The sequence below is a fragment of the Callospermophilus lateralis genome, chromosome 2 (assembly GCF_048772815.1).
Source record: "Callospermophilus lateralis isolate mCalLat2 chromosome 2, mCalLat2.hap1, whole genome shotgun sequence".
Taxonomy (NCBI): Eukaryota; Metazoa; Chordata; class Mammalia; order Rodentia; family Sciuridae; genus Callospermophilus; species Callospermophilus lateralis.
Window position 1 is genome coordinate 209,132,014 of NC_135306.1, and position 13,414 is coordinate 209,145,427.

General features: G+C 50.0%; 1 protein-coding gene across 2 annotated transcripts in view; it reads left to right on the forward strand.

Moving 5' to 3' along the window:
* Positions 1-13,414, forward strand: part of Cars1 (cysteinyl-tRNA synthetase 1) — a 51,357-nt gene that overhangs the window by 9,738 nt on the left and 28,205 nt on the right. The window contains exons 2-7 of one of the 2 annotated variants that reach the window (XM_076844866.2): positions 78-326; positions 3,839-3,930; positions 4,973-5,061; positions 5,682-5,778; positions 6,217-6,315; positions 7,320-7,469. In XM_076844866.2, coding sequence (XP_076700981.1) covers positions 78-326; positions 3,839-3,930; positions 4,973-5,061; positions 5,682-5,778; positions 6,217-6,315; positions 7,320-7,469 — 776 coding nt within the window. The remainder of the gene's footprint in view (positions 1-77; positions 327-3,838; positions 3,931-4,972; positions 5,062-5,681; positions 5,779-6,216; positions 6,316-7,319; positions 7,470-13,414) is intronic. The other variant, XM_076844867.2, reaches the window with a different exon arrangement.

Consider the following 13,414-nt stretch of genomic DNA (forward strand, 5'->3'; position numbering starts at 1 on the left):
CATATTGCATGCCCCCTACCTGCCTGCCTGGCGTCAGATGTCCTCTGCCTGATGTCCTCTGCCCTCTGTCTTTGCAGCTGCCGACTACAGGTCCATTCTGAGCATTAGTGACGAGGCAGCCAGGGTGCGGGCCCTGGACGAGCACCTCAGCACGCGTAGCTATGTCCAGGGGTACACACTCTCTCAGGCAGATGTGGACGTGTTCAGGCAGCTCTCGGCCCTGCCCGCCGACTCGAGGCTCCTCCACGTGGCTCGGTGGTTCAGGCACATAGAAGCGCTCCTGGGTCGCCCTTGTGACAAGGGTGAGGCCTGCGGGCCCCAAGCAAGTGAGTACCAGCTGCTGCCCCTGCCACTAGGGTCTGTGCTCTGAGGTCAGGGTGTTCTCCACCCCCCGTGGCGTGTGGTGGCGTGTGGTGGCATGTGGTGCCATGGGACAGTGGGCTGTGGGAGCCTCGCCCCAGGGTCCTGAGCTTGAGGTCTGGCAGGGCAGGTGCCGTGCTCAGTGGGTAGCATAGAAGCCACCCCGTGGAGTTGGTTCCTCAAGATCAGGACATTCCTGTTGCTGGCACAGCTGTAGTGACCAGCGGCCCCCTGGGGGTGTCCAGCATGCTGGGCTGTGGGCCCCAGTCCTGGGGAGCTGAGTCGGTCTCTGGCTTAACTTGTTTTTCTTTATTTCCCTAAGACCGCAGTGTGTTCCTCCCCTGATGTGGTGCCATTAAACACTAAAGCTAGATGAAGTGGCACTGAAGTGTTCAGGCCTCGGAGAGCATTTTGAGATGAACTCAGCTGTGTGGCTTCAGCTGCGTCCTTTCAGTGCCGCTTGCACCCCCCGGGTGCCACTGCAGTTATCTTGGGAGAAACGCTGCTGAGAGTCTCGGGGCTCAGGTTCCTGGGTGGCTTGGGGCTGTCTGAGAAGCCGAGGTGCCCCCTTCCATAGCTGCCTTGAGGCCCTGAGCGCCTGGCTGCCCGGGGCTTTGTGCGTGCACCCTCCTTCCTGTAGGGCAGGCTGAGTGCTACCTTCCATGGCCCCACTGGCAGCTCGGGGGGTTTCCAGACTTGGGATGGGGGATTGGGAACATGCTTCCGGGCCTCTGCTAGGTCCCGTTTCACATGGGGCCGAGGAGTGCCAAGTCACCAAGGGTAGGGGTTTGCTTTGGTTTTCTGCATAATCCTGCTGCTAATACCCTCCCATCACAGGGAAGGAGGAATTACTGTGTGGGTCGCTACAGCCGGTGTGCCCGGTGTGCCCGGCACGGTGCATCAGGTTCCCTCTCCACACGCTGCTATGCCCCAGCTTCTAAAGCATAGCCTGGAGGGGGTGAGACGGGAGGATCTGCCCCCTGGGAGGGCAGGCCTTGCCAGCACACCCCACCAGCTGGAGGAGAGGAGGGCTGTGCTCCTCCAGGCCTTATGACCCACGGAGACTGCCTGTGAGGCTCTCTGGAGCCCAGGAAGGATGTGCGTTAGGTCGGCCCACCCTTGTGCAGAGCATGCCGTGAGCCAGGGCTGGAGGCAGAGGTGGCGCTGGAACTGAGGGCTGCCACTTGCTGTCCAATGGTTTGGGGCAGGCCTCAGACTCCTGGGAAACCAGCTGTGAGAACCGGAGCAACTGCCCATCCCAGACTCTTCTGATGCTCTGCCCTGGATGGTATTCTTCCTCCTTCCGACCCTGCTCCCTGTCACCCACCTTCCCTTTCAGCACACTCATAAGCCAGTCCCCCTATGGGCCATTCTGTGCTTTAAACATGCCCACATCTGGCTTTCGAGGCACCTTCCCCAGCTTCTCCCCAGGGCTGAGGGCCTCAGCAGCTGGAGGGTCCTCTCAGACTCTGAAAGTCTCCATTGCAGCCTGTCCTGCCCACTTCCCACCTCCTCAGCCTCCTCTCTGTGGCTCCAGCACAGAGGCCTGTCCAGTCCCAGGGCGTAGAATTTGCTGGATGAGCCCTTTCTCGGAGCTGGGCTCTCTCCTGCAGCCCCCACCTCTCCCCGCCCCCGGGGGGTCACGCCTCAGCTTCACGGAAGAAGGGCACAGGTCTGGTGGCAGCGAGGCCTCCTTAGGAAGATGCAAGTTCAGCTTTGGGCTCTCCCCCAGGAGGTGACTAACCCTCTACCTCAGGATGGTTTCTCTCGGTGGCTCCTGGCCGGGCCTTCTGCCAGTGCCAGCTTCTGCCTGGGGCACGGTGCTTCCTGGAGGCTTCCTGCCCTTCAGTCTCCCGGGTCCCATTTCCAAGGCGGTTTCTGCCAGGTTGGGGCAGTGTCCCCAGACAGTGCCTGGCCAGGTGGGACTGGTGCTGTCTGGGGTGAGTGGAGCATGTTCACTGTCACAGAGAGAACCCAGGCAGAGGCCGACGGCTTCCTTGGGAGGTGGTGAGGACGCTGATGAGGACCACCAGGTGTGGGGCAGTGGTCAGAAATCCAAGACTCTCGCTAAATGGGAGCCCGCTGACCTGGGCGATGGGAGAGTTGTGAAAAACAGGCTGTAGTGTCACGCCTCCCAGGCTTTCCCTTCTGCGAGTCTGAATTTGTTTCTGCCAAACGTCCTTGAAACCTCTTGCCAGCTGCGGGCAATGAGATTTTCCTTCCAGGGCATTTGATGCGTTGACCTCAGTGAGCCTCCATGCTTGGCTAAGGGTCGGGGACGTCCCATGATAGGAATCTGTGGCCACCTATGACAGTGTCGCGAGTCAGCTGGCTAGGACCTCCTGCTTAGCGCCGTCCTCTGTGGCCTCGCACCACCTCTCCCCGGTGTGCCGCCTGCTGGTTACCAGTCCTCCGTCTCAGCTCAGTGGCCCTGGCAAGGGCGGGGACCTGGAAATGCCAACATTTGACACTTGTGCGGGGCCTGTGCAGGCTCTTCCTGTGAGCAGAGGCACCCCCTTCCCAAGACAGACTCACCTAGGAGGCCGAGGGGCAGGGAATGAGCCACCCAGTGCAGCCTAGAAGGGTAGACTGTGACCCCCATCCTGAGGGTCTTCTCTGCAGCTCAGCAGAGGCCAGCAGGAGCAAGGTCCTACCTGGGCGCAGGTGTGCACAGGAGAGCTCCACAGAGCCCGGCTCTGGGACTCCCCGAGGAGGGGGCGGATGCTGCAAAGCAGGCGCCAAGCCAGCCCTAGGTGGTTAGAAAGTGGTCAGCTACCCAGGGCTGAGGATGGGAGGGTGAAGAACCGTATCCTGGCACCTCCTCAGGTCCTCATGCCCACACAGCAAGGAAGCCATCTGCCTCAGGGGGAAGGGCCCCAGACCCAGGGCACGCACCAGGGTGGGCTGTGCCACATGGTGGCAGGAGCAGGCAGGAGAACACTGACTGCCTGGCAGAAAGGGACTGTGGGGACCGGCAGGGCCAGCGAGGGCCAGCCTGGGGGTGGGGTGGGGCACAGGCTGTGTCTGAGGTTGAGCATGCTGGCAGCTAACCACTCGCTGCTCAAGCACAGAGCTGCAGAGGAGCTGGAGCCCTTCCCCCTGACCTGTCATGGCCACAGGAGAGGCTTGAGGATAGGTAGCATCCATCAACTTTACTTTTGCCCAGATGAGGGATCCTGGGAGACGGGGACAGTCTAGGTGGCAACAGTGTAGCCCATGGACAGTCAGGCAGCTGACCCACGGGCTGTGGACAGCAGCTTATGTGGTGAACAGTAGGACATGCGGCATTCTAGGCTCACATTGGGGCTCGGTTGTCATCAGACTCATGTAGGATGGGAACAAACCCAAGAAGGTTTGTATTGCTTAGTGTTGTTTCATTGAAAATCACAGTTTTGTGGTCCAAATTAGATCTCGAGGTGTAGGGCGACCTGTGTTTTTGGGTGCTGCTGTGTGATCTGTCTGCTCTTCTGCCACCCAGGTAAAGGCCGGCGAGTGCAGCCTAAGTGGTCTCCTCCAGCTGGGACTGAGCCCTGTAAGCTCCGTCTATATAACAGCCTCACCCGGAACAAGGTAAAGAGGGGTCAGGTGGTGTGTGTGTGCGCGCCTACGCGCGTGGCTGGGATCCCTGTGTCGCAGTAAAGGGAAACTTTCCTGTTCACCACGCAGGGCTCCAGAGTTCAGCCTCTTTGGTTACCTCCTGTGCTGTGGCCAGTATAACCTGGGGGCAGAGCTGTGACTGGGGAAGCCTGCCCACTGGCTTCTGGGTGTGGGCTACCCTGAGTAGGCACAGGTGCTCGAGGGCATTCACAGCCAGGCCAGAGCTGGTAGGCCTTCAGAGCCCAGGGTTGCAGCGGGTGTTGCTCGAGCAGAGCAGGAAGGGGCGAACTGCCTGCCAGGTGCTGGGAGCCCGAGGCTCAGAGGAGAAGGTAGGGCTGCAGCTGACCCAGCAGTGCTGCCCAGGCTGTGGTTGGGGTGTTCAGAAAAGGTTGGGATTTTGATCAGCAAGCATGCTTAGCGGGCAGGGACAGGGGCAGGGGCAGCGCAGCCCACAGTCTTGTTATGGAACTCATTGGTCCTGATGTCCCCCAAAAGCTTTTGGGGTATTGGGGTGGTCTGGCCTGCAAACCAGGCGCTCAGGGAGGGACAGACCCTGGCCAGACAAGACCCTAGGCTTGCTCTAGGGCCCAGGCTGCTGCTGTTGGCCCCAGTGACTTTTCTGAAGAAGAAAGCAGAAGCCAGACCCCTGAGGCTGTGCCTGGAGCAGGTGGGGGGCTGCGAGCACCTGCTCAGGCCCAGACTGCTCGCTGCCTTTGTTGTACAAGTAGCATTCCCACAAAGGATGCACACTCCAGAGAGGGAAGGACCCCAGGGGAAAGGGGCTGTAGCTGTCTCCATCAGTGGACAGTGAGCGGGGCTGCCGTGGATTCTACGGCTCCCACCAGACTACTGTAGCCTTTTTAATCCAATAAAATAGTGCTCGTGAAATACACTTGGGCAGAACAAAGGCAGCGGGCAGTCTGGGTCTGAGAGCAGGGGGATGTGTGTTGAACTTTGGGTGCTCCTGCGCAGCTTCTGGGATCTCTTGTGACGGCTCTCCTTCACTTCTAACAAGGACGTGTTCATACCTCAAGATGGGAAAAAAGTGACCTGGTACTGCTGTGGGCCCACTGTCTATGATGCATCGCACATGGGGCATGCCAGGTAAGGTCCAGTGCCGCTGGTGATCCACCTCGCTGCAGGAAGGTTAGGGCTGACCCAGAGGCCAGTGTCCCCAGCCTGGTTGCTGTCCTGGACTCCACTCCAACACCAGCTCTGCAGGTCCCATGTGCAGAGTTTCCATGGCTCTCAGACCTGAGGCCAAGTTGCCTATGACCCTGACCTGTCTGTCCATAGGTGTGGCTTGAGGAGAGTTCGTGGCTGTTACGGTAGAGGCCACAGAATCCTTTTACTTACACAGGTCAAATTTCCCTTTCTGGTGCTTGGAGCCAGAAGCATGTTTTATTTCCGATTTTGGAGTATTTGCATGTATGTCGTGAGCTATCTTGGGGATAGAACCCAAGTTGAAGCAAGACATTTGTTTGTTTCATGTACACCTTATACATATAACTTGAAGGTAATAGTTTTTGCAGTTTTGTGCGTGAAGCAAAGTTTAATGGTGTGGGCTTTTCCTTCATGGCATCATTAGGCTGCACATCACGAGGACTTTGGGTTTGGGGGCATTTTGGATTATCAGTTCAGGGCCGCTTAGCCTGTACATGCTCCTGTAGTGCCCGGCTAACATACAGCATGTGCTGATGGAAGCTTATATGTTCACTGTTCAGGTCCTACATCTCTTTCGACATCCTGAGAAGAGTGTTAAAGGATTACTTTCAGTACGACGTCTTCTACTGCATGAACATCACAGACATTGATGACAAGGTAAGGGGAGTGTTCCAGATCAGTCACACTCACAGGACTCTGATCCGAAGTCGCATGGTGTAGGTTTGAGCTAGCTTAGGCGTGACTTAATGCACCTACTTGAGTGCCCTCAATGGTTTGGTACTAGCTTATGCGGATGTGTGGACACTTACGTAGGTGTAGATGCCCCTAGAACCCAACATGTTCAGGGGCCAGGTTGAGTTTGTGTCCCTGGTGCTCTGAGAAGGGAGCCTGCTCTGTATCTGGCTCTGGAGGAAGTGGGACCCAGCACCTGTTTCTCAGGCATCAGGAAGTTCACCTCTTCTGCTCAGCAAGTAGCAGATTGAGGGTGGTGTTGGGGTCCCAGGGTGCTTACCCACCACTCACACCTGCTCAGTGAGGGGCAGCCTGCTGCACGGATGGGCGTGGGCTCTGAGCACACCCTGTCTCCCACTGCAGATCATCAGGAGGGCCCGGCAGAAGTACTTGTTTGCACAGTATCGGGAGCGGAAACCACCAGCCACCCAGCTCCTGGAGGATGTTCGAGCGGCTCTGAAGGTGAGCCCTCTTCTGCTCTAGATGTTGCCCTGCCTCCTGCTTATGGCACTAGGGCCCTCTGTAGGTCATTTCCCCAAAGTGCAGTCTGTCTCCACAGGGCAGTGCATAAGCCATTTTGTCAGGGGTACTGCAGTCTCGGCACGTGTGGCTTCTGCCTGCGGGAAAGTGAGCAGGACAGATGCATAGGGACGGAGTGCAGGGTAGGTGGCCTTCCTTCTGCTTCCAGGAGAACCTGAGGCATCACAATGCCACTGACCACACTTTCTCCTGAGAAGACCAGACAGCATTACTGTCCAGTTACAAAGCTGAGGTCATGACCAGTCTGCTGCCTCTGCCCAAGTGCAGAAGTTGTGTTGGCTTGAGATCTGTTGTGCCCACGATACTGCGAATCTTCAGAACTATCGAAATACGTTTTCTCCAACTTGATAATCTAATTCTGAATAAGCATATTATAAACGCAGCTCTGTATTGTATTACATAATATGACAAGATATGTAAGAGAAAGTCATTTTATTTGCTTTAATAACTCCCAGGACTCCCTAGTAATTAGAGTGATATTACTGGCATGTCTGTGGCATTTTATCTCTGAAAGGAAATGAAGGCATGAATTGGGGTCTCGCTGTCAGGCTAACAGGACTGGGGCCTGCTGGGCTGCAGTGGCCTTTGAGATGGAAATGGCTGCTGCTTCTCAGGGCTCTGCATGTACTCTCGTTTGGCCCCCCAGCAGCTAGAAGTATTGCTCTCAGCCCCATTTTACAGGTGGGCCACTGAGACGCAGAGCAGTGAGGGTCCCACCCAGTCATGTGTGAGGAGGGCCAGCGCAGGATTGCCTCAGCTGAGGACACAGGCCTCTTGGCCCACTGCTTGGGGAAGAGCTGGGGTGCAGACTTCTCGATCACCTTGGGCCAGTGAGAAACACTGGCCTTCTCTGCCTTGAGTCAGCTCTGTGAGCACAGGTTTCAAGTGTGGTATCTATCAAGGTTGATATGCCCCTTTTTCTGTAGCCATTTTCAGTAAAGTTAAGTGAGACCACAGATCCTGGCAAGAGGCAGATGCTTGAGCGAATCCAACACACAGTGGAGGTGGCCACAGGGCCACTTGACCAGGCCGTGCTCGCCGGCCTCTCTGAAGAGGAGATCAACAGCCGCGCGGAGGTGAGCGCTTCCGGGGTCCCTGCCAACTCTGTGCGTAAGATGCTCTGCAGGGGACCAGTCTGCGTTTTAGAGTCAGATGCCTGGGCCCATGACTGGTGGCCTTGCTCTTGGGTGGCTGAGTTGGTGCTCCCCATCCTATGCCCTCCAGCCCCATCTCCTAGGTGCCGAGCAGAGAGCCACTGGAGCAAGCCCGGGATCCATGTGAGTCCCATCCTGCTTCTCCTCGGACACTTGCTCCCACCGTGCCCACTGGGAATACAGGGGAGTGGCCTTCTTTGGGGATCATCCCATGGTTGTCCAGTGTCCTTCCCAGGGCCAGGTTCTGTGGGTGAGAACCTATGGGACCGGCCGTGGCACTGGGCAGGTCTGCTGCTGCTGCTGGAAAGACCCCCTTCAGATAGGAGTGAGGGCAGTGGACACACAGGGTGCCCACTTTGCTCCTGTCTCTCCCTTCTCGCTGCCACCACCCTCTGTTGGCCACCCATAGCTCTGGGAATGAGAAACAAGCTGGGCCTGGCCAGGGCGGACAGCAGTACCAGAGAGGCTCTGGCAAGAGCCCACCCTGGCTCCAGACCACAGCCTTGCCGACCCTCACTACTGACTCCTGTGCCCCTGCCTCAGAGACCTGTGGCCTGAAGTCCGAGTCAGCCATTCTCCCCCAGTTTTCTTTGTAGTTTGCTCCTGCTGAGTTCCTACAGATTGCCTGGCTGTGCTTGGTTTTGAGCTTTATGAAAATGGATCCTGTGTGCATCACCTTCCAGCCACGTGCTTCCACTGAAGTCCTGTTTCTGAGGTGGACCCACATGGTCACTTTCACGCCTCCAGGGCTGCTGGGCTAAGCTGCTGGCCCAGGCTTCTGAGGCCTGTGCTCAGCTTTCCTTGTTACCAACAATGCTACCACAGAGCCTTTTTTTTAGTTCTTTCCAGTTACACATGACAGTAGGGTATGTTTTGACATAGATATATACGTGCAGTGAGACTTCCCATTCGTGTGTGGTGTGTGATGTGGAGTTTCACTGGTCGTGAGTTCATGCAGGAACATAGAAAAGTGATGTTGGATTCATTCTGCTGCCTTTCCTGGTCCCAGCCCCTGCCCTTCATTCCCCTTTGTCCAGTTCAGTGAACTTCTATCCCCCCCCCCCATCACCACTTACTGTGAGTTAGATCTGCATATCAGAGAGGACATTAGGCCTTTGGGGTTTTTTGGGATTGGCTTATTTTACTTAGCATGATGTCTCTAGTTCCACCCTTTTACTGGCAAATGCCATAAGTTCATTCTTCCTTATGGCTGAGTAGTATTCCATTGTGTGGGTTTTTTTACCCATTCATCTGTTGAAGGGCACCTAGGTTGGTTCCATAGCTTAACTATTGTGAATTGAGCTGCTATAAGCATTCGTTTGGCTGCATGACTATAATATGCTGATTTAGATCCTTTGGGTATAAGCCAAGGAGGGGGTAGCTGAGTCAAAAGGTGATCCATTCCAGGTTTTCTGAGGAATCTCCATACAGCTTTCCAGTTTGCCATCCCACCAGCAGTGCCTTTCCCCCACACTTGCCAACATTTACTGTTACTTGTGTTCTTGATAATCGCTGTTCTGACTGAGATGAGATGGAATCTCTGTAGTTTTAATTGTCATTTCTCTAATTCCTAGACATATTGAACATTTTTTTCATATATTTTTTTTAATAATTTTTTTTAAAATGTTTTATTCACTTATTTATTTTCAGTTATCGACGAACACAACATCTTTGTTTGTATGTGGTGCTGAGGATCGAACCCGGGCCGCACACATGCCAGGCGAGCGCGCTACCGCTTGAGCCACATCCCCAGCCCCTTTTTTCATATATTTGTTGACCAATCGAATTTCTTCTGTGAAGTGCCTGTTTAGTTCCTTTGCCAATTTATCGGTTGGGGTATTTGTTTTTTTTTTTTTTTTCTGGTGTTAAGTTTTTTGAGTTCTTTATATATCCTAGAGATTAATGTTCTATCTGAGATCCAGGTGGCAAAGATTGTCTCCCATTCTGTAGACTGTCTCTTCCTGTTCTTGATTGTTTTCTTTGCTGTGAAGAAGCTTTTTAGTTTTATGCCATCCCATTTATTCTTTTTTTAAAGAAATATTTTTATAGTAGATGGACACAATACCTTAATTAATTTTTATGTGGTGTTGTGGATCGAACTCAGTGTCTCACACGTGCTAGGCAAGCGCTCTGCCAACTGAGCTATAACCCCAGCCTCATTTATTGATTCTTGATTTTACTTCTTGCCCTTTAGGAGTCTCACTGAGGAATTTGGTTCCTAAGCTGACATGGTGAAGATTTGGGCCTACTTTTTCTTCTGGTAGGCGCAGAATGTCGGATGTGTTGCCTAGGTCCTTGATCCACTTTGAGTTGAGTTTTGTGCAGGGTGAGATAGAGGAGTCTAATTTCATTTTGCTACATATGGATTTCCAGTTCTCCCAGCACCATTTGTTGAAGAGGCTTATCTTTTCTTCAACCTATATATATATATTTTAAACAATGTTATTGTACTTTTTATATATTTATTTTATTTATTTTTATGTGGTGCTGAGGATTGAACCCAGTGCCTCATGCGTGCTAGGCAAGTGCTCTTCCTCTGAGCCACAACCACAGCCCCCAACATATGTTCATGGCACCTTTGTCTAGGTGTGGTGACCGTATCTATGTGGATGTGTCTCTGTCTTCTCTTCTCACCATTGGTCTTTATGTCTGTTTTGGTGCCAGTACCGTGCCGTTTTTCTTACTATTGCTCTGTAGTATGGTTTAAGTTCTGGTATTGCGATGCCCCTACTTCACTCTTCTTGCTAAGGATTGCCTTGGCTATTTTAGACCTCTTATTTTTCCAAATGAATTTTGTGACTGCTTTTTCTATTTCTATGAAGAACATCATCAGGACCTTAATAAGCATTGCATTAAATCTGTATAGCGCTTTCGGTATTATGACCATTTGACAATGTCAATTCTGCCTATCCAAGAACATGGGAAATCTTTTCACCTTCTAAGATCTTCTTCAATGTCTTTTTTTAGTGTTCTGTATTTTTCAGTGTAGAGGTCTTTCACCTCTTGTTAGATTGATTCCCCGATATTTTATTTTCTTTGAGGCTATTGTGAATGGGATAGTTTTCCTAAATTTCTCTTTGAGTTGATTTGTCACTGATGTATAGGGACACAATTGATTCATGGGTGTCAATTTTATATCCTGCTACTTTGATGGATTCGTTCTAGAAGGTTTCTGGTGGAGTTTTTTTGAGTTTTCTAAATATAGAATCATGTCATCAGCAAATAGGGATAGTTTGAATTCTTTTCCTATTTGTATTCCTTTAATTTCTTTCTTCTATCTAATTACTCTGGCTAGAATTTCCAGGACTATGTTTAGTAGAAGTGGTGAAAAAAAAAAAATTCCCTGTCTTGTTCCAGGTTTTAGAGGGAATGCTTTCAAATTTTCCCCATTTAGAATGATGCTGGCCTTGGGTTTAGCGTATACAGCTTTTACAATGTTGAGGTATGTTCCTATTATCCTTAGTTTTTCTAGTGTTTTGAACGTGAATGGATGCTGTATTTTCTCAAATGCTTTTTTTTTTTTAATATTTTATTTTATTATTATTATTTTTTTTTTAGTTATCGGCGGATACAACATCTTTTGTTTGTATGTGGTGCTGAGGATTGAACCCGGGCTGCATGCATGCCAGGCGAGCGCACTACCGCTTGAGCCACATCCTCAGCCCCGAATGCTTTTTATGCATCTATTGAGAATATATATATACACACACACACACACACACACACACACACACACATATATATAAAATCTTTAAATATATTGATGTGGTGAATTATGTTTATTGATTTCTTATGTGGAGCCAACCCTGCATCCCTGGGATGAACCACTTGATCACGGTGCACTGTCTTTTTATTAAGAATCTTTGCATCTGTGTTCATCAGGGATATTGATTGGTCTTAAGTTTTCTTTCCTTGATGTGTCTTTGGTTGTGGTAGCAGGGTGATACTAGCCTCCTAGAATGAGTTTGGAAGTGTTCCCTCTTTTTCTGTTTCATGGAACACTTTGAGGAGTATTGGTGTTTGTTCTTCTTTGAAGGTCTTGTAGAACTCGGCTGAGAATCCATCTGGTCCTGGGCTTTTCTTTGTTGGTAGGCTTTTATTGGCATCTTCAATTTCATTTCTTGAAGTTTATCAGTTTAAATTTTCTATGTCCTACTGATTCAATTTGGGTAGATCATATATCTCTAGAAATCTGTCTTCAAGATTTTCTATTTTGTTAAAGTATAAATTTTCAAAATAGTTTATGATTATAATTTGTATTTCAGTAGTGTCTGTTGTGATATTTCCTTTTTCATCACAAATTTTAGTAATTTGAGTTTTCTGTCTCTCTTTGTTAGCATGGCTAAGGGTTTATCAATTTCATTTTTTCAAAGAACCAACTTCTTGTTTTATTGTTTTTTATTTGTTTGTTTTTTGTTTATTTCAGTTTCATTGATTTCAGCTCTGATTTTAATCATTTCCTGTCTTCTGCTTTTGGTGTTGATTTTTTTTTTCTAGAGCTTTGAGATGTAGTATTAGATCATGTATTTTGTGACTTTCTATTTCTTTTAATGAATGAGCTCAATGCAATGAACTTTTCTCTTAGTACTGCCTTCATAGTGTCCCAGAGATTTTGATATGTTGTATTAGTGTTCTCATTTATCTCTAAGTATTTTTTTATTTCATCCTTGATTTCTTCTGCTATCCATTGGTTATTCAATAGCATTATTTATTTTGAAGGTTTTAGAGTAGCTTCTATAATATATTTTATTGTTGATTTCTATTTTCATTCCATTATGATCTGATGAATGCAAGGTATTATCTCTGTTTTTTGTACTTTCTAAGAGTTGCTTTGTGACCTAAGATATAGTCTGTTTTAGAGAAGGATCTGTGTACTGAAGAAGAAAGCATGTTTACTCATTGATGGATGAAGTAATCTATATATGTCTGTTAAGTTTAAATTATTAATTATATTTTTTAGTTCTGTAGTTTCTTTATTTAGTTTTTGTTTGAAGGATCTGTCTAGTAGTGAGAGTTAAAGTCACCCAGTATTATTGTATTGTGATCTATTTGATTATTGAAATTGAGAAAGGTTTGTTTGATGTATGTAGATCCTCCATTGTTTGGGGCATCTGATCTTCTTTTCCCTGACCTTCTCCTTTCTGATCTCATTTTTTCTGAGTCACCTCTATGAAAACCCCCTGTTCCTGTGGATGGGCAGAATCACAGCCTTTGGGACAGGAGTCCTCTGTGTTCCTCCTTGGCTAACTAAGCAATGAAACTTCTTTTTCCTTTTCCTCAGGACCTTGTCTTGGTTATTGAATTGGCATCAAAGACAAGGACCAAGCTTTTGGTGACACACTCTGACATCTCTTGTCTATTAACTGGCACATTTATAAAGTTGGGGTTCAAGGCTAGGGGGCAGCTCCCTGGAAGAGCACTTGCCTGCCTAGCCACATGCAAGGCCATGGGTTCATGCCAGCATCCAAATGAATAGGTGTCTGTGTGAGTGTGTGTGCTCAATAGATCGCGCAGGAGTGTGTGTGTGTGATGTAAATGATAGACACCGTTGACATTCAGAGATGGCTGACACAGAGGGACATTAATATCTACCATGTTTGTTACTGGTTTTTATTTTTTGCTCTTGTTCTCTGTTCCTGTTCTGTCTTCCTCTCTTTCTCAGCCTTTACAGTTTGTTGTTGTTGTTTGGGGCACTGGGGATTGAACTCAGGGGCACTCGACCACTGAGCCACATCCCCAGCCCTGCTTTTTATTTATTTAGAGACAGTGTCTCACTGAGTTGTTAGTGCCTTGCTTTTGCTGAGGTTGGCTTTGAACTCACGATCCTCCTGCCTCAGCCTCCGAAGCCACCAGGATTACAGGCATGC